The sequence below is a fragment of the Lycorma delicatula genome, chromosome 1, assembly GCF_047948215.1.
Source record: "Lycorma delicatula isolate Av1 chromosome 1, ASM4794821v1, whole genome shotgun sequence".
Classification (NCBI taxonomy): Eukaryota; Metazoa; Arthropoda; class Insecta; order Hemiptera; family Fulgoridae; genus Lycorma; species Lycorma delicatula.
The window spans coordinates 201,699,635-201,722,400 of NC_134455.1; the positions used below are offsets into that span (position 1 = coordinate 201,699,635).

The 22,766-nt window shown below is 32.1% G+C and overlaps 1 protein-coding gene across 1 annotated transcript in view; it reads left to right on the forward strand.

Annotated features, from left to right (window-relative positions):
- LOC142318247 (ras-related protein Rab-32-like) overlaps window positions 1-7,697 on the forward strand; it is a 46,481-nt gene extending 38,784 nt beyond the window's left edge. The window contains exons 6-7 of the mRNA XM_075354811.1: window positions 543-726; window positions 7,510-7,697. Coding sequence (XP_075210926.1) covers window positions 543-726; window positions 7,510-7,634 — 309 coding nt within the window. The 3' untranslated portion in view covers window positions 7,635-7,697. The remainder of the gene's footprint in view (window positions 1-542; window positions 727-7,509) is intronic.
- The last annotated feature ends 15,069 nt before the right edge of the window (window positions 7,698-22,766 follow it).

Sequence of the window (22,766 nt, forward strand, 5' to 3'; positions counted from 1 at the left end):
GAAATAACAGTCTATTGGCTTTGATTCAAGAATTTTTATGAATTGCCGTAATATTTTTGAAATATTACACAAATCAATCAGCAAAAGAGGATTAACCTTTACATTAATCATGTAGAAAATGATTGTTACAAAAGAATATTAATCAAAATGTGCCAGCCAATTTTACATATAGTATACAAATTAAACTATATAAAATTTAAAAACACTAAACTTGGCAAAAACAACATATTCAGTCAACAAATATAAAAATAAATTAACTAATTGACAAAAAGGTGTCTCCTTCCTGATCATTTCTCAGTGATATAACAAAAAACTGAGAAAAGGATTTCACAGTAGCTTAAAAAATACCTTTTAAAACATATTAAAAAAATTATCTTTATTACAAAAAATTATAAAAAAAATTACTAAAAAATGTTACTTAAACAGTTTTTTCGTGTTCTCAAATTTATTTTGGTAGTCATTTAGGGTAGCTTTTTATATATATTTTTTAATTTATAACAAAAATAAAAATATCATTACTAAAATAATTTTAATTATTTCAGTGGATTGAAAGCATCAGAAATACTACACAAAAATATAAATCAAAAACCATACCAATAATAATAATTGCAAATAAATGTGATTACAAAGGTACTGAAGTCAACGCACAATTTTTGAGTTCATTTTGTTATGCTCATAATCTAGATGGGTGGTTTATAACATCTGCTAAGGAAGATATAGAAGTTGGTAAGTGATTGAGAAAATGAAAGTACAAACTTTAAATTTATTCACGATGTCTTAAACAGAATAAAAACTTCATATTTTCCAGTAAACAAAAACTAAAGGAATTTATAAACAATCATTTATTTAAGACATAAATTATCTATGTAATGTCAGCCCAGGAAATAGATTAACTTAAGATTACTTAGAAAATGTGATACTTAGCTATAAAGTTTTGATAAAGTAAAATTAATTCTATAGTTTATCTCTGTAAAGCATAAATTTCAAAGTGAAAAATATAAATGGCAGACTAAAAATTACATAAATACTTATTTTAAGATTTGGTATTTATTCCATGTTATCCTTGCACAATAATACAAATAAAAAACAAACTGTAAGGCATGCTCCCTTCTGACATACGTTCTACATCATTTGTAGCTTTCACTGTCTCAGTTACCGCGCAGAGTGGCTCATCATTGTCCTGCATGTACAGAACTACTACTGATTGCTGACTGCAATAATATTTTGATTAAAATAATTGGTTTTTGTGTTTGTTCTAATAGAGGTTTGTAGGCATAGTGCCTACAAACCTGTAGGCACTACAGGTCTCCTGTAACTAATTCACAATTATGTATAATATGAAATGAATAATGTACAAATAACAAAAAAAATCTATAATGTACAAAAGATCTTTAGTTAAGATGTTTTATTGCAATTATTTGACCCTAGACTCCAGAACCACAATGAAATACAGTTAATGATCCTTTCTTTCCATTGTTAGTTCTGTAGTTGTAGGTTTGTCACTGCTACATCCTCCATTTTGATGAGGATAGAGACATTTGATCCTTGCTGCTATCTGGTAGGAGGCTGACTTTGTGACTGTTTCATGCCTGGCTGCACAATAAGCCTAATGGCTGAAGTGGCTATAAGATAATTATATTAATAACTATTCTTCAATTATATTAAATTATTTAAGCTGTATTTTACAATTGATGCAATGTATAGCTTGTAGGTTTATTTTTAAAGAAAACATTGGATAAAAATGGGCCTCCTAATCCCCCTTTAAAGATTATGTTGTGCAGTGCCCATCAAATTGAAATGTTTAAAAAATATCCAGTGACAATACATGAGCTAATTAAAATCTATTAGCAATTATTGTTATTGGAGCTGTTATGTTTAGAACCAATATTATAAGAAGTACATGTGTAGAATTATACACACATTAGATTATGCATAGATCATAGTAGAAATTCATGACTATCTGCAAAGCTATAATCTTTTTACTGCACACAGCATGCAGTCTCATTCCTAGTGTTGGCTCTTATAATTAATGTGGAATAGAAACAAGTTGAAAAGTTAATAATTTCTGGTAGGATTTACCTGAAATATATTTCATCAGTATAGGAATTGCAAGAATATAGACTCTATATGTATGAGGGTAAGTCAATTATTATTTGGAATGTAGTTATAAATATTATTGCAATACAAATAGGAAATTTACATATACATAATTTTTCAACATACTCCCCTTGCATTTCAACACACTTGGTCCATTGTTATCCCTCATAAAAGAAGGTTTTTGGTTGAGCTGTGAGCCAGGAATGCACTGCTTTTTCACTGTTTTGTCCAAGGTAAATTGATGGCCCCTTAATACCTCTCTGAGTGGACCAAACAAGTGGTAGTCATTAGGGGCAAGATCAGGACTATGCGGAGGGTGAGCCAGTACTTCAAAGTTGAGTTTCTGGAGCGTTTCAGCAGTGTGGGCAGCAGTATGTGGACGGGCATTGTTGTGCAACAACACAACACCTTTCGACAGCTGTCCTTGGCGTTTGCTTCTAATTGCAGGCTTCAGCTTGGCAGTAAGCATCTCACTAACGCGCACTGTTTATTGTTGTGCCCCTTTCCTCATAATGTTCCAGTACTGGGCCTTGTGAGTCCCAAAAACATCAGTTTTCCTGCAGATGGTTGGGTCTTGAACTTTGTTTTGCAGGGCGAATTTGGATGTTTCCATTCCATACTCTGCCGTTTACTCTCCAGCTCGTAATGATTGATCCATGTTTCGTCACCAGTGATGATTTTGTCTAAGAAGATGTCCCATTCGTTACCATAGCGATCCAAATGTTTTTGACAGATGTCCCAGCGCGTTTGTTTATGCAACTGTGTGAGTTGTTTTGACTCCCCTTGCACAGACTTTATGAAACCCAAGTCTGTTGTGGATGATTTCGTAGGCAGAACCGTGACTAATTTGTAGGTGATGTGTCACTTCATCAATAGTTACTCGTCTGTCTAAGAAAACCATGTCACGTGCACGCTCAATGTTTTCCTCAATTGTGGCGGTAAACGGTCGTCCGGCTCCTTCGTCGTGCGTAACACTTGTGTGACCATTTTTGAATTTTTCAATCCATTCGTAGACATTCAACCCATGAATTTCGGCCCCTGATACACCTTCCGACCACAAAAAAACGGATCACTAAACGTTGCTCTTCTTTGGTGAAAATAAAAAGCGGAGCAGTCTTGGTTAACGGCAGGACAACGATAATGGAACTACATTAGCAGCATCAAACCTGCTCAGACATAACAACAATTAAGCCGCGCATGCGTCATCTACGCAACACGACAGTATTACCAACATAAACAAAAATATAACTAAATTGCGGATAATAATTGACTTATCCTCGTTTAAAACCAAAGGAAATTATGCAAAAGACCTCATAGATATAGAAAACACACACACAAAAGTATGTATTAAAAATATTTAGCTTTTATACATAACACATAAATTATATATGCAACATACACAATTTAGAACAATTACTACATATACTGAAGAGTTTTTTAAGATCTGTACAATTGGTACACATCTTAAAAGTTTATAATTTTATTTTCAGTTTTTGCACAACTTAATTTATTAAATTTATTTTTGCGCATGGAGCAAAAAATGTGTTTTAGAGAAGTTTGAGAGTAGCAAATAGTATTCAGTTTCTTTGTACACGAATTTTTTTCAGATTCAGGGCAAACAATTTATTTTTGATGGATACCTTCATACTGTAACTGTTTGTCAGGGGGTTTGTATTACACAACTTTTTTATATCATTTTGTTTATGTTGGAATACAGAACAAAAATTGTTTTTTTGAGACTCTTTTCAATTAAAACTTTTTTGACGATCTTTAAGGAGATTCATTAACACTTTTACACTGAAATGGTTTTTTTTTTTGGGGGGGGGGCGGTTGTGATAAGTTTTTTTTGTTTTATCTTGTAAAAATGTATGTTTGTTATTTTTTCTTCTCTAAGAAAAATATATAGGCATCTCTTTTATTTCTTGGCCATCTTTTTCCATTATGATTGCTTAAATCCTTTAACCGAATCCAGTGTGTTTTTCCTTAACATACAAGTGCAATGAGACCGTTCTGCATACTTTGCCATTATAAAATATTGCTGCAACTATTTGATACGAATTATTAGCAATGTTGCATGATCCTTGAGGTATTTTTTTTTTCTGAAATAATTAATTCTTTAAAAAAAATATTAAATTAATAAATATAATAAGTTTAAGTTACTATAATTTTTCTTAATAATTAAAAAGTATTCGTTAATAATTATTATCCATTGTCATAATTACACTGCATTCAAATTTTATTAAATTTATACGTATAATTTATTAAGCAGTTTTTCTTGAGTAGATATCCTTTTGATGCATATTCTAATATTTTCTTTATCATGATAGCTTACGCCATCTGACGAAATATAGACGAACGTAAAAATGGCGGTTTTATTTTACTTAAAAAGGGTAAAACATGTAACTGTAGCTTGCGCCCCTTATGAAATTTAGATAAAAGGTACGCCTATCTGAAAAAAAAGATTCGGAAAAGAATAAAAATGGCGGCTTATTTTTGGGTGATGAAAAGGAGTGAAAACATGTAAACGTGTCAATTAATAAATATAATATAAGCGTAAAAAAATGTTCTTTTGTCAGTTCTTTCAACCCAGCAGGATATTGTTATAAAGTTGAAGAGTAAAGTGAAGCTGAAGGTAAAGTAATAAAAGTGAAATTTTAAATATTCTATTGAATGATTTATTGCTGGATAATGTTGTGACTAATGAAACCTCGTATCATCTGCGACTCTGAGATGTGGTTGCTGCTTTTCTCTCTTATGTTCTACCCGTGAAAATTACAGAGGCGGAGGTACATAAGGTAATCTGCAATTCTGATGGTTTCGATAAAATCTCTGTGGAGCTCCTTGTCCATTCTGTTGAAATTTCTGTTGGTACTTTGAATAGAATGTTTAGTAGATACACTTTGCTGACTATTTCCCTGTTTGTCAGAAAAAAGGTGTTCTTAAATTGTTGTTTAAAGGTGGTGATAAGAGAGAACCCAACCGTGAGCTCATCTTATAGACCTTTAGCGCTCCTGCCAGTAACTGGAAAGGTTTTGTATCTTTGTATTAATAATAGTATGAATTCTAGAATACTGTTGCTGGATGATCTGTATGATTTCGTTCAGGCAGGGGCATGGAAGATTCTGTTGTTAAGGTTATGAACAATGTTTTTTCTTATGTCTGAGTATGTCTTAGATATCTTTTTGGGCATATCAGGAGCTTTCAATAATTTTTGGTGGTCCTCTGCCTTGTTTCAGCTGCAGAAGTGTGATTGCACATCATTCTTTGAGACAGTGTCTCAGAAGTATGAAAGGTGCTATCTAAAGGTTGTTTGTGTTTGTTCGTAGGGAAATGTTTTAGGACTCCTCTTGTGGGATGTTGAATTCAATTCTTTGATGCAGTTGAGATTACTCATTGGATGCTGCATTATCACTTACGTGAATGATGGGCTTTTGCTGGCTAAAAGAGATTCAAGAAATGAAATTGAGTTCAGGGCAGCCCAGGCTTGCAAGTTACTTCATTTATGGAGTTTGTTACATAAGATGTGTTTAGCTCAGAGAAAACAACAATGATGTTGCTCAAGGGCGGAATGGCTGTTACACAATGACCTCGTGTATCAAAGGTAGGTCATTTAATTAGGTACGTCCTGTTGGAATAGTAACTAGGTGTAATCCTTGATGCTCAAAAAGCACTTTCAATATGCTGCCAAAAAAGCTTGTGGTGCTTGCTTTGGTGTTTGGAAAGCAGTTAATCCTGATTGAGTACTTTAGATTGAGTACTTTGTGTATTCTGTATAAGGGTGTTTGCAAGTCATAATACTGTATGTTACACCTATCTGGGCTCATCAAGTGAGATACAAATGTTACATGAATATTTTATTGAGAGCCTAGCATCTCCAATTGCTATCTGTGATTGAGCCTACAGGACTGTCTCTTGAGAGGCAATCCTTGTTACTTCTAGTATTAATAGATAACCTTGCAACGGAGCGCTAATTATATTATGATGTCAAGAAGTTAGCCCAACTTACCTCTGGGTGCATAAAAGAAACAGATAACCAAGGTTTCTATTTATGGAAGGTCAGGTGGACTGAATTGCCCAATGGTTTTTACATGCATTATATTTTTCCTGATGTGAGAAGTGTGCAGATGGCTAGGTGAATTTCCCCCAACTGCATATTACACAGTTTATTTCTGGATATGGTGTCTTTAGAGATAAGTTGGCCAGATATGGTTTGACTAATTGAGGCTTGTGCAAGGCGTGTAGGGTCATTGATTATGTGTGCTATGTCTTTTATGTCTGTCCCAGGTATGGAGCTGAAAGTACCAAAGTAGTTGGAGAGCTTACAAGGATCAATTCTGATTTTGATCTGCAGGTTAACTGGAAAGCCAAAAGAGTATGGAACATAGTTGCTGGCTTCCTGAGATTCTTAGTCCTATGGAGAATGGGTGAGGGGTTTGATGCTGTTATGGATGTATAGGTAGAGCAGTAACCTGAGTGACTAGAGGGATTCTTACTTTGCCAAGATAGGGATTTTGGTATTAAGCCCCGGTTAACTGAGATATTTGCTGTTAGAATGAGAATGGAGGTGTTGAGAACTCTGTGATAGAGCTGTAGTGTGGGAAGGTGCAGACTTTGTCCTTGCTGCTAAAAACAGACCAGAGCAGAGAGAGATAGGGTATGTTTTCATTAAAAGTTTATCAAATTTATCAATCTCTTTCTTGATTTTTGAGTAAATAAAGAAGAATTGTTTAGGTTGAATTGTAGGATAGAAGTGTAATTATTATGATGAACACTTGTTTTGTTAGTATGAGAATAGTATTTTTGGTGTTTAAAAGACTTAATCAGATAATGATTTGAATGCAGTCTAATTGAAGTTAGATATGGGAATAGTTTTGTGTGAAACCTTTTGTGTTAGAGGAAGGCACGGGGATTATGCTTCCGTGAATCAGTTAATTTGATGACTGTGATGTGTTATCAGGTTTAGAGGGTCTAAAAGACACCTTTGGTAAAGCCCATAGGGGGCTATGAATGGAGGGGGTGGCGGCGTGGCAACCGGAATTGTCAGAAAGCAGCTGTCTTTTCCTAGGGTCAGTCTTTTCCTAATCTGAAGAACCAACCTAGGAAGTGAGAGCTTATCTATTTAAATACATGAACCTTGCTGTAATTATTACAACTAACATAATAATATTTATAGAAATAAATTAATAGTCATTTTAACAAAAAAATGAGGAATCTTATTAAAAAAAAAATAATTTAGAATGTACATTTGAATAAGTAATTCTGTTGTTATAACCAATCAACCTAGTTTGAGTTTAAGTTTTTTTTCATGATATTTTTAAAAACTTACAATGAGCAAGAATAATTATTTTTCAATTTACTACCCTATTTATAATATACAGGAGTATTTATTTCTCTGCTTATACATCTTTTCAGATACCATGATGACATTTGCAATTCGAACAGCACTACAAACAGTAATTCAAGAAGAAGAAAAAGAAACTGAAAATATATTTAAATTAACTAATTTAGGAAATAAAACAAAGAAATCCTGTTTCTAGCTGATGAAAATCTTTGGGTACTTTGAAAAAAAATAACCATGAACTTCATAAGGAACACCTGAAGGATGAGAATAAAGTATAACAGTACACTTTTATTACATTTGCACATACATTATGCATTAATATGTTATTATTTAGTTCATTCAATTATAGTTTGTATGGTTACAAAATCTGTACAAAGATATAATTCATTACTAGTTTGGTTTTCCATTCCAACTTCAATTATTTTATTTTAAAAGATAAAGCCATAGGGTATGATTCCCTATAAAAAAAAATACTTCATCAAAATTTAAAAATTAAATTAGGATCTCAAAATATTTGTACAATATATTTGAAAGATAAATACTCTGTATCAATAATTGTTAATTTAAATTGTAAAAATATTATTTTATCTCCCTATGGATTGTACTCTGGTTTTCAAGTTCATTAAGGTTTTAAATAATTTGGCTTTGAGGCAATGTATACAATACTACAAAGGTAGATCCAGAAATAAGGCTCCCATCAATTTTACTAATAGACAACATTATTTATTCTCATAGAAATTTGCATTGTTGGAAAGAAGAAACTTTGCTCTATTTTTCTACATAATCACCATCTTTTTCTACGCATTTTTGTAGACTGTGCTCCAATTTCTGTATCCCAATGTCGTAGAACTCCGCCGCCAACCCGTTGAGGAAGCGTTTCATCTCTTCTTTGAAGAGCATTGAAGCGTTGGCCACTCAAGTGTTCCTTTAACTTGGGGAACAAGTGATAATAACTAGGCGCGTGGCCTGGACTGTAAGGTGGGTGGGGCATGACAGTTAACCCAAAGTGTGTCAAAAGTTCCTGGATTTGACGGGAGACGTGAGGTCGGGCGTTGCCGTGAAGCAGCTTTACACCGACTGACAGTCGTCCTCGCCGGCGGTTCTGGATAGCCCGCCTGAGTTTTCTTAGTGTTGCACAATAACTGTCTGAGTTGATTGTTGTTCCAGGTTCCATGAAATCGATCAGCAGTATCCCCTTACGATCCCAAAAAAACACGTCGTGACTGCGACTGGTGACCCTGAGTGACGCCACTGTTTGGATTTTTGTTTCGTTTCGGGAGTGCTATGAAACACCCACGTTTCGTCTCCCGTAACAATGGAGTCCAACAATCCTTCCTTATCTTCTTGACACTTTTGAAGAAACTGGCGAGCACAGTCAAGGCGTTTCTCCTTGTGTTCTGATGTCAATAGCCGCGGTACCCATCGAGCACATCACTTGTGATACCCCAATTTTTCAGTCAAAGCTTTCCACTATACCGAAAGAAATCCCAGGAATCCGAGCAACAGGTTTACGGACGGTGATCCTCCTGTTTTGAAGCACTTCGCGTTGGACCATCTCGATAACCGCCTCCAAAACTGAAGTCTTCCACTCTGTTCTTCATCGTGGACTTCCTTCCGACAGGCACTAAACTCCCTGCACCACTTTCGATCGTGTTGAACGGACATACACCTATGTCAACTGACGATGAATATCCACGGTGGGGTCTCTTTGGCGTGCAAAAAGCGAATTACGGAACGAATCTCGCACTTGACGGGATCAGCAAGTGGAACCTCCATCTCGGACGGCTGCTGAGCCAAGACGGCTGCTGAGCGGCGCAGCGAAGCGCGGCCGGGCGGAATCGAGAGTGGAGGAACAGCCGTGCACAGCGGTGTTGCCGGATTTCGCCTCGCACCTTCCCGTGCGGCTGGAGTTCTTTGGGAACCTTATTTCTGGATCGATCCTCGTAGAACAACTATCATTATTTAACTTACTTTAAATAGGACAAGTTAAAATATTAAGTTATTAAAACTTATTGAAATTTTTCATTTCTTTTTGAATCCTTGATTTTTACAATAATTAAAATATTAATTCTCAAAGTTTATGTTTACTTTTTTTTTCTTTGTAAAAAGTATAAATTGATTAAAAGTTTTAGTTAGGTGATACATATACTTAAACATGTTTTATTTATTTTCTATTAAGTTTTATACTGACCATGTCAGGATACAATAACTGGCATTAAAAAAATTCATATCAGCTTGCTTGTCATGAGATATATTACTGATACTACAAACAAATGAAAAATAACTAAAAATTTAGCAAAGCAAAAAACAATTCATGATATCAAGCAATTATGTAACTTTATTGTTTATCATCAACTTAACATGAATAAATTTATATACTAACAAACAGAAAATATATACTTAAAAAAATCAAATAAAACTATATAAGTTTGGATCAACAAATTTTTATAATTCTAAATTTCTTTTTTCAATTATGTTTACCCCATGAAAAGCATAATTAATTAGACTGTTAGAAAATTTGTCTAGGGCAAATATGTTTTAATCATTGACAGGGTTCAATCAAATGAACTCTTTTAAGGCTGAATTAATCTCACTCAGTCTGTACACAATCTACATTACACACTACTGTTCAATCAAATATTATTAAGTTGCAAATGATTCCTATTAATTAGTTTACTTAATTACGGTCATTTTACAATTTATTCAGTTACACTCATAATACATTAAAGTAAGTAATGATAATATTTTTTTTTTTTTTGGATGGAGAAATGCTTTCTGCAGTATCAGGGGACTGGCTTGTCCTCTGTTGAATGGGATTCTCCAATAAACTGACCTTTTCTTTTTCCTGTTTAGCCTCCGGTAACTACCATTTAGATAATTCTGCAGAGGATGAATGAGGATGATATGTATGAGTGTAAATGAAGTGTAGTCTTGTACATTCTCAGTTCGACCATTCCTGAGATGTATGGTTAATTGAAACCCAACCACCAAAGAACACCGGTATCCACGATCTAGTATTCAAATCCATGTAAAAATAACTGGTTTTACTTACTAGGACTTGAACGCTGTAACTCTCGACTTCCAAATCAGCTGATTTGGGAAGACGCATTAACCACTAGACCAACCCGGTGGGTTCCAATAAACTGACCTACCCGCTAAAATCCTAACCTACCTATCTCCAGGTGTTAGTCCTTTTTGCTACCATTCACTGCATTACTTCAGAAAGGCGCCATCTCTCTTGAACTTTTGTGGGCCTCACCTGGTCTTATCCACATCCTATTTGCTGCTGTTTCTTTATCCTGACTGTTCTAAATATTCTTTCTTATTACAAAGGATTCTTTTTGTGAAATTTCTCACAATTTCCCTGTTTTTACCGTCTTTCAGTATCTTGGTCATTAAGTTTTCATAAGTTATATCTCCTATATCTCTTTTCAAGGTGTTACACTTCACTGTCCACTTCTCACATTCAAAGAATGTATGTTCTACATCATTTTTTTGGGAGTACATAGAGTAGCTCGATATATAGAGTAGCTTGCAAATTAATCCAAACACAGGTAATAGTTTGTGTATTTCTATGTTGTGGCTACACTGCTTGACCACACTCATTCTTTAAATCATCATGGTTATTTAGCAATTTTCATATAATAAATGTTGTTTTGTAAAAGTCTATTTTACTTTTTATTACAAAATCATATTTTTGTATTTTTTGTTCTGTGTGTCTTGAATATATAATAATAGACATAACTCCAAGAAAGTGTTTGAGAATTGTTTTTTTTATGAGCTGTCAGTATGACAACAAATAATAGCTTCTGAGTTTGGTGTTTGACTAGGGACAGTGAATGAAATTCTAGAACAATTCAAAGAAACTGGTTCCTTTTCACCTCAAAGAAAAGGCTAATGTGGACATAAAAGAAAGATTACTCCAAAACAGGTTCAGTTATTAGTGAGAAAAGTAAACTTGACCCAAAATGATCTGCTGTGAACTTAAATCAAGAATTGGAGTCAGTGGAACATATTTACAACTGTTAGACACTGTAAGACAACTGTTAGACACAAACTTGCAGCTGGATAGAAAGCTTATTAGCCAGCTAAAAAGCAGCTTTTAACATCAACAATGTACAAAAAACATTTTTTCAAGTCATAGTGGATCCTAACTGGACCAAAGAAGACTGGAAAAATGTTATGTTTCCCGAAGTCACGTTTTTATGTTCAGGGAAAAAGAGTTCCATATGTTAGAAAAATATCAGATGAAAATACATCTCCAGAAAAAAAATTTGAGATTGTTTCACATTTGAAGGGCTTTCCTTGTTCATTACATCCAGTAGATAGAATATTGAAAAGTGATCGATGTATCAAGATTCTGAAGGAAAGGGCTGTGGCAAAACTTCAAAATAAATTCCCAGAAAGAAGTGCTGTTCCAACAAAATTTGGTGCCATGCCATACTGCCAAAAAAATGGAAAAATTTTTCAAAGAATTTGATATTAAATTGTTCCTGTGGCCAGGTAATTCCCCAGACTTAAACCCAATTAAAAATCAACTCTCAAGAGTTAAATGTACCACAGAAATTGACCTCATTAAGGCAATAATATTGCTTTCAATAATGGTTTCATGATGAAGAAATCAAAAAAATGTGTAGTACACTTGTTAAATTGATGTCAAATCATGTACGTGAAATGAATGAATAAATAAACTTTTATTTCCCATGTACAAAATATGACAAAAAAAAGAATTACAATATATAATAGGCAACATAATACCTGAAAACAATAACCTGTGCACAGGTATGAGTCACTTTATATAATACTAGCTTCCCATTGCAGCTTTGCTCACGCTATTTGGTTACTTGTGTTTCCTGTAGCAGTCAATCTTTTTATTTTATGTTTATTAGTCAAGTAGCCAGAGGCAAGTGTTGCCAGTCACACATACAGTAATGGTGGCAGTGGCTGTGGTGGTTGAGCCACAGCACCATATACCTTTGCACCTCTTAAAACATTCGGAATTAAAAAACCCAAAAATGGTTTTTAAATATTTATCTGAGGAGTATTTGCAAGATCAAATCTACTGAATAGTTTGTTTACTATATCGGAAGTGGAAAATTTACGGTCATTTTTCAACATTTTTTTTACCTTTCTTCATCCCCTTCAAGGTCGAATTTCAAAAATCTAAAAATTGATTTATTGACATGAAGATTACACTTGCCAAAAATGAAGTTGATTTCTTCACTTTTTACCAAGAAATTAAAAACATAATAGGGTTTCAGAAAAATTCAAAACTCAATTTCAACTCTTGAAACTCAGAATAAGACTCAAAAATCTAGAAATTGACTAGACACCCACAGTTCACAGTTCATTAAAGTTTTGCACTCCACTACGACATTACATATATATTTCTTTGTTTAGAGATTTTTCAAAATGAAATGTATTCAAAACCATTTCAGTTATGCCAAGAAACATGGGTAAAAATTTAGTTGTGAAAGATCGGGTAATTTTTTTGTTTATCCTGAACAAACAAAAATTCTGTTCCTCTTTATGTAATAGTATAGATTTCTTAAAAGGGAATATAAAAATTAAAACTATTTTTAAAATAAATAGTAGTAATTAAAGGTTTCTACATAAATAAATGGAAGTTCTTATGAACAAAAAAATTAATTGTTAAAGATTGAGGCCAATTAAAATTTAAACTTATCTTAGAAAAACAATGAAAGAATAAAAACAATTGAACATAATAATACTATATAACAAATAAACACCCAAACCTGTGACTTTAAAATACTACATTCTAGATTTAGTAAAATCAAGAAGATACAAGAATATGAAGATGATGTAAATAATATTTATATGGGTGGTTGTATACTTATGTTTAGTGTATTGCATAGATTGGAGTAAAATGAATATTGTTATATATGTTATGTTAACACTATTTTGTAGCAATATAAAATAATGCTAAATAATCTTAGCATTAATATTATGACTATAATTACAAATTTACCTAATTTAATTATTAACAAGATTACCTTTCTTAATTTTGATTAGCTCCATTATAGGATTTTATACAAAAAAACAAAATATTAAGATTGGATTAGAAAATTAACTAATTATGCATCATTTAGATAGGATGGCAAAAACATGTTTAGAGTAGTGATTCATACACATTATTTGTCATTATCTACTCATCTATTTCTTTAAGGAGTTTTTTGCTAATTCTGCTATATATAATTTCAGCTGGAATAAGATTTATTAGTACAGCAGAAATATACATGAAATGTCTTTGGCAGACTGATAGGTCATTACGGGGTATCATAAAAGTATTATGCTGTATTGGCATAAAGGGTATTATTATGATACTAGGTGGCCTCACATTATATGATGAAGCACTGGTATTAAAGAGGTTTATATTTTTGATTATATCTAAATCAATACTTTCGACAGAGCTTTCTTATTGTTAACACGTTAAATTCCCAGAATAGAAAAGCTATAGGGTAAAATCTGGGTCTACTTATGGCTACTTTTATTAAGTGTGTTTGAAGTACATTATTAAAGTGCACGTTTCTTGCTCCACCCTGTGAACATACCTTTAATGATGAGGGGCAGCTAGGAAATATATATAAGTATAATAAAGCTTGTGTATCGTTCAATGCAGCATTTAATAATTGTAACCCTATTTCAAAAGGTGCAATATCAAAAACCACCAATTGATTTGGAAAAACAGGAAGCATTAATAATAGGGGAAAATCAGGGAGGCCTAAATCTGCAACTAATAACAGCAAATAATTAGAGATTATGGAAAAATTTATTGAAAATCTTCATTTTTCACCTTGAACAACAGCATGAGAACATAAAATTAGTCAAAGTTCAGTGATTCAAACAGTAAAAAGGGAAAATATCAAACCCATCAAAATTCGTCTGGTGCAAAAACTTAACAAAAATGATTGCAAACGAAGATTTGAGTTCTGTAAAATTATGATGAACAATATTTATGCAAATCCTAATTTATTGAACAACATAGATTTTTAGGGAAGAAACCATATTTTTTTAAATGGCAATGTAAGTTGGCATAATTGTCAATACTGGACTGATATCTGACACTGCTGATGATAGAGTTGTAAGCACTGAAAATGCTACAGACAAATATGTAAGGTATTCTAATTCTTATGAACTGTATCTGGTGGTATAATTTTTTATTATAATTTTATTGTTAATAATAATTTTTTTGGTACAGTGGTTATAATGTTATATATATTGTAATCTATATTTAATAGATCAACCCCCCAAGTACAGAGTAACTGAAATAGGATGACTTACCTTATTTCATTAGATAAACTGAAGGACTTTTGTGAACTTGATTTGGATCATCAGCTGCATTGTATATATATATATATATATATATATATATATATATATATATATATATACATATATACGAGGTGTGTGAGAAAAATAATGAGACTGACTTTTTACTTACCAAAGTTTTTATTTTTTTCAAACAACAATATTATCCCCTTCAAAGTAGTTCCCTTGGGCAGATATACTCGGAGTCGTTGTTCCCATTCCTGGTAGCAGCGCTGGAAGGCTTCAACTGGTAGGGCTTTTAACTGGTCGGTCACAGTCTTTTGAATGTTCTCCAGAGTTCCAAAATGATGTCCTTTTAAGACATGTTTCAATTTCGGGAAAAGGAAAAAGTCACAAGGATTCAAATCAGGTGAATAGAGGGGTTGAGGAACTGTAGGAATCCATATTGAGGTCAAAAGATGGAAATGGCTGTGTGACATGAAGCATTGTCATGATGAAGCATCCACTTGTCTGCAAAGTCTGGTCTCACGCAAATCACTTTTTTCCTGAGCCTTTCAAGGACACTTTGTAAAACACTTGGTTGATAGTTTTTCCTGGAGGAACAAATTCTTTATGCACCATACCCCTGCTGTCAAGAACGCAAATCAGTATGCTTTTGATCTTTGATTTGCTCATTTGGCATTTTTTTGGTCGAGGAGATGACGGAGTGTGCCACTTTTCGCTTTGCCGCTTTGTTTCAGGATCGTACTCAGATATCCAGGATTCATTCACCTGTGATCACACGATTGAAGAATTCTTGGTCATTGCCAATCCTCTCAAGAAGATCAATGCACACATTTCTTCGATTGTCCTTCTGTTCCGTTGTGAGGTTTTTTGGCACCAATTTCGCACAAACCTTTTGCATGTCCAAATCGTCTGTCAAAATCTGATGTATGGTGAAAGTGTTTAAATTGAAATGTTCACTCATCATCCTTATTGTTAAACGATAGTCTGATCTCACAAGAACCCTCACACACTCAACATTTTCGTCAGATTTTGAAGTTGAAGGTCTCCCTGAGCGAGGTTGATCTTCAACGTGTTCTCGGCCTTCTAAAAATGATTTGTGCCAGCGGAAAATTTGTTCTCTTGATAAGCAATGTCCCCATAGGCCTGTTTCAACTTTTCAAAGGTCACACTTGCAGATTCCCCAAGTTTAACACAAAACTTGATTGCACAATGTTGCTCTAAATTCCGATGCTCCATTTTCGTAACATACAACAAAAAAACAACTTTACTTTTGGCGCTGTCAAAAATAATGTGTTGGCTGAACGGAGTTGAAACTCGTACTGAACATGTGGAAGGGATGAACAAACCGGTCTAGCACAGACCAGTAGACACAGCGTTGCCAGATCGCTTGCAGTGTTACCAATCTCATTACTTTACCCACACACCTTGTATATATTAAAAAAAAAACATAATAAACTCGCAATGATGTGATTTCATACCAATTATTCACTTACAATGTTATATTAAAAACATCTTTAAATTAATTAAATTTTATTAAATTTTTTAAATTAAATTTTACTTATCATACTTTAAAAGCTTATAGAAAAATTTAAAACTTTATTTAAACTAAAAATTTTAAATTATAATCAAAATAATAAAATATAAAAAAAAATTGTTTAGAATTATAAAGATTAATTAATTAAAATTAATTAAGTTAAAATTAAAATATAATTTCTTTTTTACACATGTGAACAGTATGACGTCAATATAATCAAATAAAATTAAAATTAAAACTCAAAATTAAAAATCAAACAAGATAAAAAGTAAATAATTAAAAAAAAAAATTAAAACAAAAACTTAATTAAAGTAAAATTACGTGCTAGCCATTTCACTGAATTTACTTTGCTAACCGTATTGAAATATCAATTACTCATCATTATCAAAACAGATAGTGGTGCTATCTTACTGCAGGCTTTATAATATTGTCATACTCATTCTCTGAAGGTTGAGCATATTAAATTTATTTTTATTTATATATTTAATACCTTTCAAAAATGTAAAAACTCTTTATTATTCCTATCCAAATCGCATTTTTTAATTTCTAATATTTTTAAGTTTATCTTAATACCTGATATTGTATGCTTATTTTTAATCAAACAATCTGATACATTTGAAAAACCCATTTTACCTTTTTTATAACTTCTAAAATGTTCCATGAATCTGATTTTAAAAGATCTAGTGGTCTTACCAATATAAATATTGTTACAATCATTACATACAATTTTATAAATACCACTCAAATCTCAAATTGTGTATGTACTTCAGAAGTATTATTACATTTATTACTTAAGTGTTTTATTATGTGGTTATTCGTCTGGTATGCAAGTTTGAACTTTTTTTTGTGTGTTATTTATTGGTATTAAATTTGTGTTATTTTTAATTTTTACCATTTGTTTATTGTAAATATCATTTACCAATCTACTATAGCAATCTGTTTTATAATATTTAATTCTTTGTTTAATTCATACTAATCTTATGTGACCATGGGTGATTTGAAGCTCTATGTATAGTGGTTTTGTTAGATGTTGGTTTCCTTAATACTGAAGTTATTCACTGATTACACTGATAAACATAATTTTTGTTTTCTAACATGTGATATATGATTTTAATCGGTTTTTGATGCTAAAAACAAATATGAACTCAGAATCTTTCTATTATCCACCATTTTTGAAAAATTTTTAAATTTCAATTAAAGGATTTTTTTTATTTTTCAATGCATAGTTAGCATTTAAAGCTCCTGTATTGTATTTTATTAGCTCATTTTTTATTGTTTAACTTTGTTAACATAATTTGTAAGCTATAAATAATATATATGTACCTCACAGTCAAATTATTCTAGTACCTGAACCACCTGTGAATGTATGTTTCGAAAGCAGCAATGAAGAATCAGGCAGTACTGAAGAAGACAACAGTGATTTTGATTTTGAATTATCTTCCAATAAGCCACATCTTATATCACAAGGTGAATTAAATAACTTGTTTAGGGATTAAATTTATCAAAAAATCAAACTAAACTGTTAGAATTGAGACTGCAAGATTGGAATTTACTTCAAAAAATACAAAAATTTCAGGATTTTGAAGCCGACAAAAAGAACTTTCTCATTACTTTATTGATGAAAATAATTTGGTTTAACGGACAATTAGTGATAAGGTTATGTTGCACTTACGACAAGTTCATAAACCTAAGGACTAGTGCATTTTCATAGATTTGTCCAAGTATAGTTTAAAAGTGGTTCTACTACACAACGTAACAAATGTCCTTCGATACCGATCGCTTATGGTATTAATTTGAAAGAGACATACGATGATGAAAAACGTTCTTGAAAAATAAATTATAAAAACATAGCTGGAACATATATGGGGATTTGAAAATTGTAGCTATTTTATGCATGCAGTTAGGCTATACTAAGTATATGTGTTTTATTTGTGAATGGGACAGCAATAGGGATAAACATTATGTTATCAAAGAGTGGAAGAAACGAAACAACTTAACTTCAAATGGCAAAATATTATTCACGAGCCCTTAGTTGAACCCAAAAATATTTTTACCCCCTCCCCATATCAAGCTAGGACTAATGAAAAATTCTGTAAAAGCAATGAAGAAGGATAGTCCCACATTTTTTTACATAAGCAGAAATTTCCAAGTGTAAGTGAAGGAAAAATTAAAGAAGGGATATTTGTTGGTCCTAAGTAAGAGAGCTGGTTGAAGATGGTGTATTTAACTTAATGTTAAATAATATAGAAAGTGCAGCTTGGACTTCATTTAAAGAAGTTTGCAAAACTTTTCTCGGCAAACAGAAATCCGACAATTACCACGATATTGTTAATCAACTTCTTACTTCATACAGAGCTATGGGATGTAAAATGTCTTTGAAAATACATTGCCTCCACTCACAGCTGGAGTTTTTCCCGGCAACCTCAGAGATGTAAGTGGCTGAAGACGGTGAATGTTTCCACCAAGACATTTCGGTGCTGGAAAGCCGCTATAAAGGGAAACTGAATACTAATATGCTAGCCGATTACTGTTCGACATTAATTCGGAATGTGCCTGAGGATATTTATAAAAGAAAAGCATCAACGAAAAACATTCTAACACAGGTATGGCCATGCAAAATTATAAATTTTACAGATTTTAATTATATTTTCTCTTAAATTTTTTGAGTGTAATTTATTTAAAACTATGAGTGATAGAAAAATTGTATTTACAGTTCTGTAGTGTACACAAAAAAGTAGTTCAAGAAATGGTATCACACATAGAGAAACATTAAAAAACTTTTTTTTTGTCTATCAGTGTTATTTTTACTAAACTCCATATCAAGATCTAAATAATTTATTTTTTTGTTATCAATTTCAAATCACTACAGTTTGAGATTAACTTATACAAGATTATTAAATGTTTGTCATTTATCACCGGATTATAGGCTACAAAAATATCATCAATGTAGCTTCTTTTTTTTTTCTGTTTAGCATCCGGAACCACATAAAGTATTACTTCAGAAGATGAATGAGGAATGAATGTAAATGAAGTGTAGTCTTGTACAGTCTCAGGTCGACCATTCCTGAGATGTGTGGTTTATTGAAACCAACCACCAAAGAACACTGGTATCCATGATCTAGAATTCAAATCTGTATAAAAGTAACTGCTGTTATTAGTATTTGAAGCACAGAACTCTCGACTTTGAAATCAGCTGATTTGCAAAGACGTGTTCACCACTAGACCAACCCAATGGATTATTATCAACATATCTAGTCTACATTAAAATATCATGTGTATGTGTTATCCCTTAAACTATCTTATCTTCAAAATCCTGTAAATAAATCTCAGACAATATGGATGACAATGGAAAACTCATCGGTACTGTATTTTCTTGGGTGTAATATTTGTTATCAAAACTAAAATAATTTTGTTTGCATATGTTCCTTATAAAAACAATGATATTTTCAATAAATAAGGGATCTTCATGATTCTGTACTAATTTTATTTTTTATTTTTTTTAATTATTTAATTTTTATCTTTGTTTTAATTTTAATTTTATTTGTTTATATTGACGTCATATTGTTCACATGTGTAAAAAAAAATTACATTTTAATTTTAAATTAATTTTAATTAATTTTAATTAATTAATCTTTATAATTTTAAACAATTTTTTATATTTTATCTCTTGTTTTGATTATAATTTAAAATTTTTAATTTAAATAAAAGTTTTAAATTTTTGTATAAGCTTTTTCAAGTTAAATTTAATTTAAAAATGTTTAATAAAATTTAATTAATTTAAAACTAAAGTGAATAAGTGGTATTATATCATGGATTGTGAGTTTATTGTGTTTTTTAAATATATATATATATATATATATATATATTAGCGGCGTTCTTTATAATATATAGTTACGGCGTTCTTTAGTTTACCGGTTTGATAAAATTTCAAAGTAAAATACATACATATATATATATATATATATATATATATATATATATATAAAATACGAATCAAGTTCGTGAAAGCGCTTCTGCATATATAATGAAGTAAGGTCATCCTTTTCTTTCTTTTTCCTGTTTAGCCTCTGGTAACTACCTTTATAATACTTCAGAGGATGAATGAGGATAATGTGTACGAGTGTAAATGAAGTGTAGCCTTGTACAGTCTCAGGTCGACCATTCCTGAGATGTGTGGTTAATTGAAACCCAACCACCAAAGAACACCGGTATCCACGATCTAGTATTCAATTCCGTGTAAAAATATCTGACTTTACTAGGACTTGAACGCTAGAACTCTCGACTTCCAAATCAGCTGATTTGGGAAGACACATTCACCACTAGACGAACCCGGTGGGTTAAGGTAAGTCATCCTATTTCTATTATTCTGTACTTTGAGTTGATCTATTAAATGTAAGTTAATTTGTATTGGTACTGACGAGTATGGTTATTAAAAGAACTGCTTTTAAAAAAGTAAATATATATATATATATAGAGAGAGAGAGAGAGAGTATAAGTATTGCAAGAAGTAAAAAAAATTGTATGTATGTATTTATCTTTATAACTTCAGAAAGATTCAACCTATTTTGATATGCATTTTACTAACAAATATAAGATTTTAGTATAAAAATATATAAAGTTAAGTTAAATGTACTTGTCACTCACTGTATTTATGAATTTTTTCTCAAAATGCTGTCTAAATATTAATAGATACAGAAAGATTATAAGGAAAAAAGTTGTAGAGAATATAATTCTGTATGAAAAATTGTCTGACACGATATGGCTGTCTGTAACAATTGATCAGTGGTGATGGGGGTAAGAAAGAGTGATGAAATAAACTAATATTTGTCAGAAGCCTCCTAAATATATGCTCTCTCTGACTTTTCTCTTTAAGTAATGTAAGAGAAAACATTTTTATAAAACCAAAGAATTATTATAAAATTTTCATTTCATATTCCTACATGCAAGCTTCGATCTCTTTAAGTGAATTAATTGACTTAATCACTATCAGCCAATTTATCTATATTGATTATAACTTCGAATTGTACAACAAAAACCATATTTCCTTACAACATATTTACTTCATGTTGGTGCACATGTTTGCACATATTGGTGCAAACATTTATACTACATAATTTAATAATAATAAACTGTATTTCTTCATACCTGTGGACAAATGTTCACACAGACTATGCAGTAGTTAGTTGTTGTTTGTAGCATGACATTATTATCAACTATCAAAAAAATAAACATGACCTAGAAATTACGTTGTGTCGAGTTCTTCATTGAAGTTTTAAAATTAAACAATGCCACATGAATGACAAAGGCTTGCTTCCATTCTACTGTGAGTTGCTTTGTTGAAACATTCAGTTAGATATTTTAACACAAAATTTGGTATGAGCAATAGAAAGTTAATGAACTTAACACCAGGACCTGGTGCCTTATTCTTTTTCATTAAATAACTAATTTCTTCTATATTTAAAAGTAATGTAACCATTTTTGTAGTGAAGTGTGGATATCTTTTTACACCTACACAAGTATTAAGTCAGTATATACAATCAGTTCTCACCATTATATTTCATAGTTATGATCAGCGTCTGAACTGACTTGTTTCTATAATATCTCCTTTCTTGCTGGTAAGGAACAGCTGCTGGGAATCCTGAGTTTCTTCCTGATTAAAGGGTCAGAATATGAACTAGATGTGCAAAGTTCCCTCCTAATTAGAGGCCTCCTTAGAGGATGAGTTGTATTGCCGCCTGCCTAGCTAACTCAGGTAGGGAATCTTGCCTGGGTTAAATAGTTCGGAGATTATGGACTGGGGAGTAAAGACTAAGCTTTAGTACTTAGGGAATACCCATTCACTTCTCCACACTCATCTGGTACAAGACAGTTGGCCACATACAAAGAATATTAAACCAAACTTCTTCAATTTTACCTTAGACCCATCATGGTGATTCTGTTTACTGGGGGTCTTCAGTCTGTGTCTGATGAGTAATTAGTAGATCATGACTGGTTAATATGGCTCTGAACTTCTCATGAAGCAAATCCTGGAGAAGCAATTGCAGAGGCCCTTGAAACTTACAGAATACTTGGTAGTGGGCTTCATCAATATTCATATTGAGAGGGTGTTGTCATCCTGATCAAAGTAAACATTAAAACTATGATGAAGTTGTTGCAGGTTATTCTAAGATTTCACCTGTGTGAAGTCATCTGATAAAAAATGGGGGAGAAAAAGGTACCACAGTATGTGGTACCTTTTTACCTTTGAGCTCTATGAGCTCAATCATCTATGAACAGAGTAGCAATGAATCACTTTAGATTTGGAGCACATCAATAATAAAAATAGTAAGAGTGACAGGCTGAGCACACTTTCATGTTGAAGAGAGGTCTTTTGTATTGTATGGGTATGCTCACAAAAAGATTTCAAACTATTGTTTACAGGTGATAAGGAGACAAAACAGTAAGTCATGAAAAAGCATAGCAAGTAATTTACATAGTCTAGTGGTGAACTCATCATCG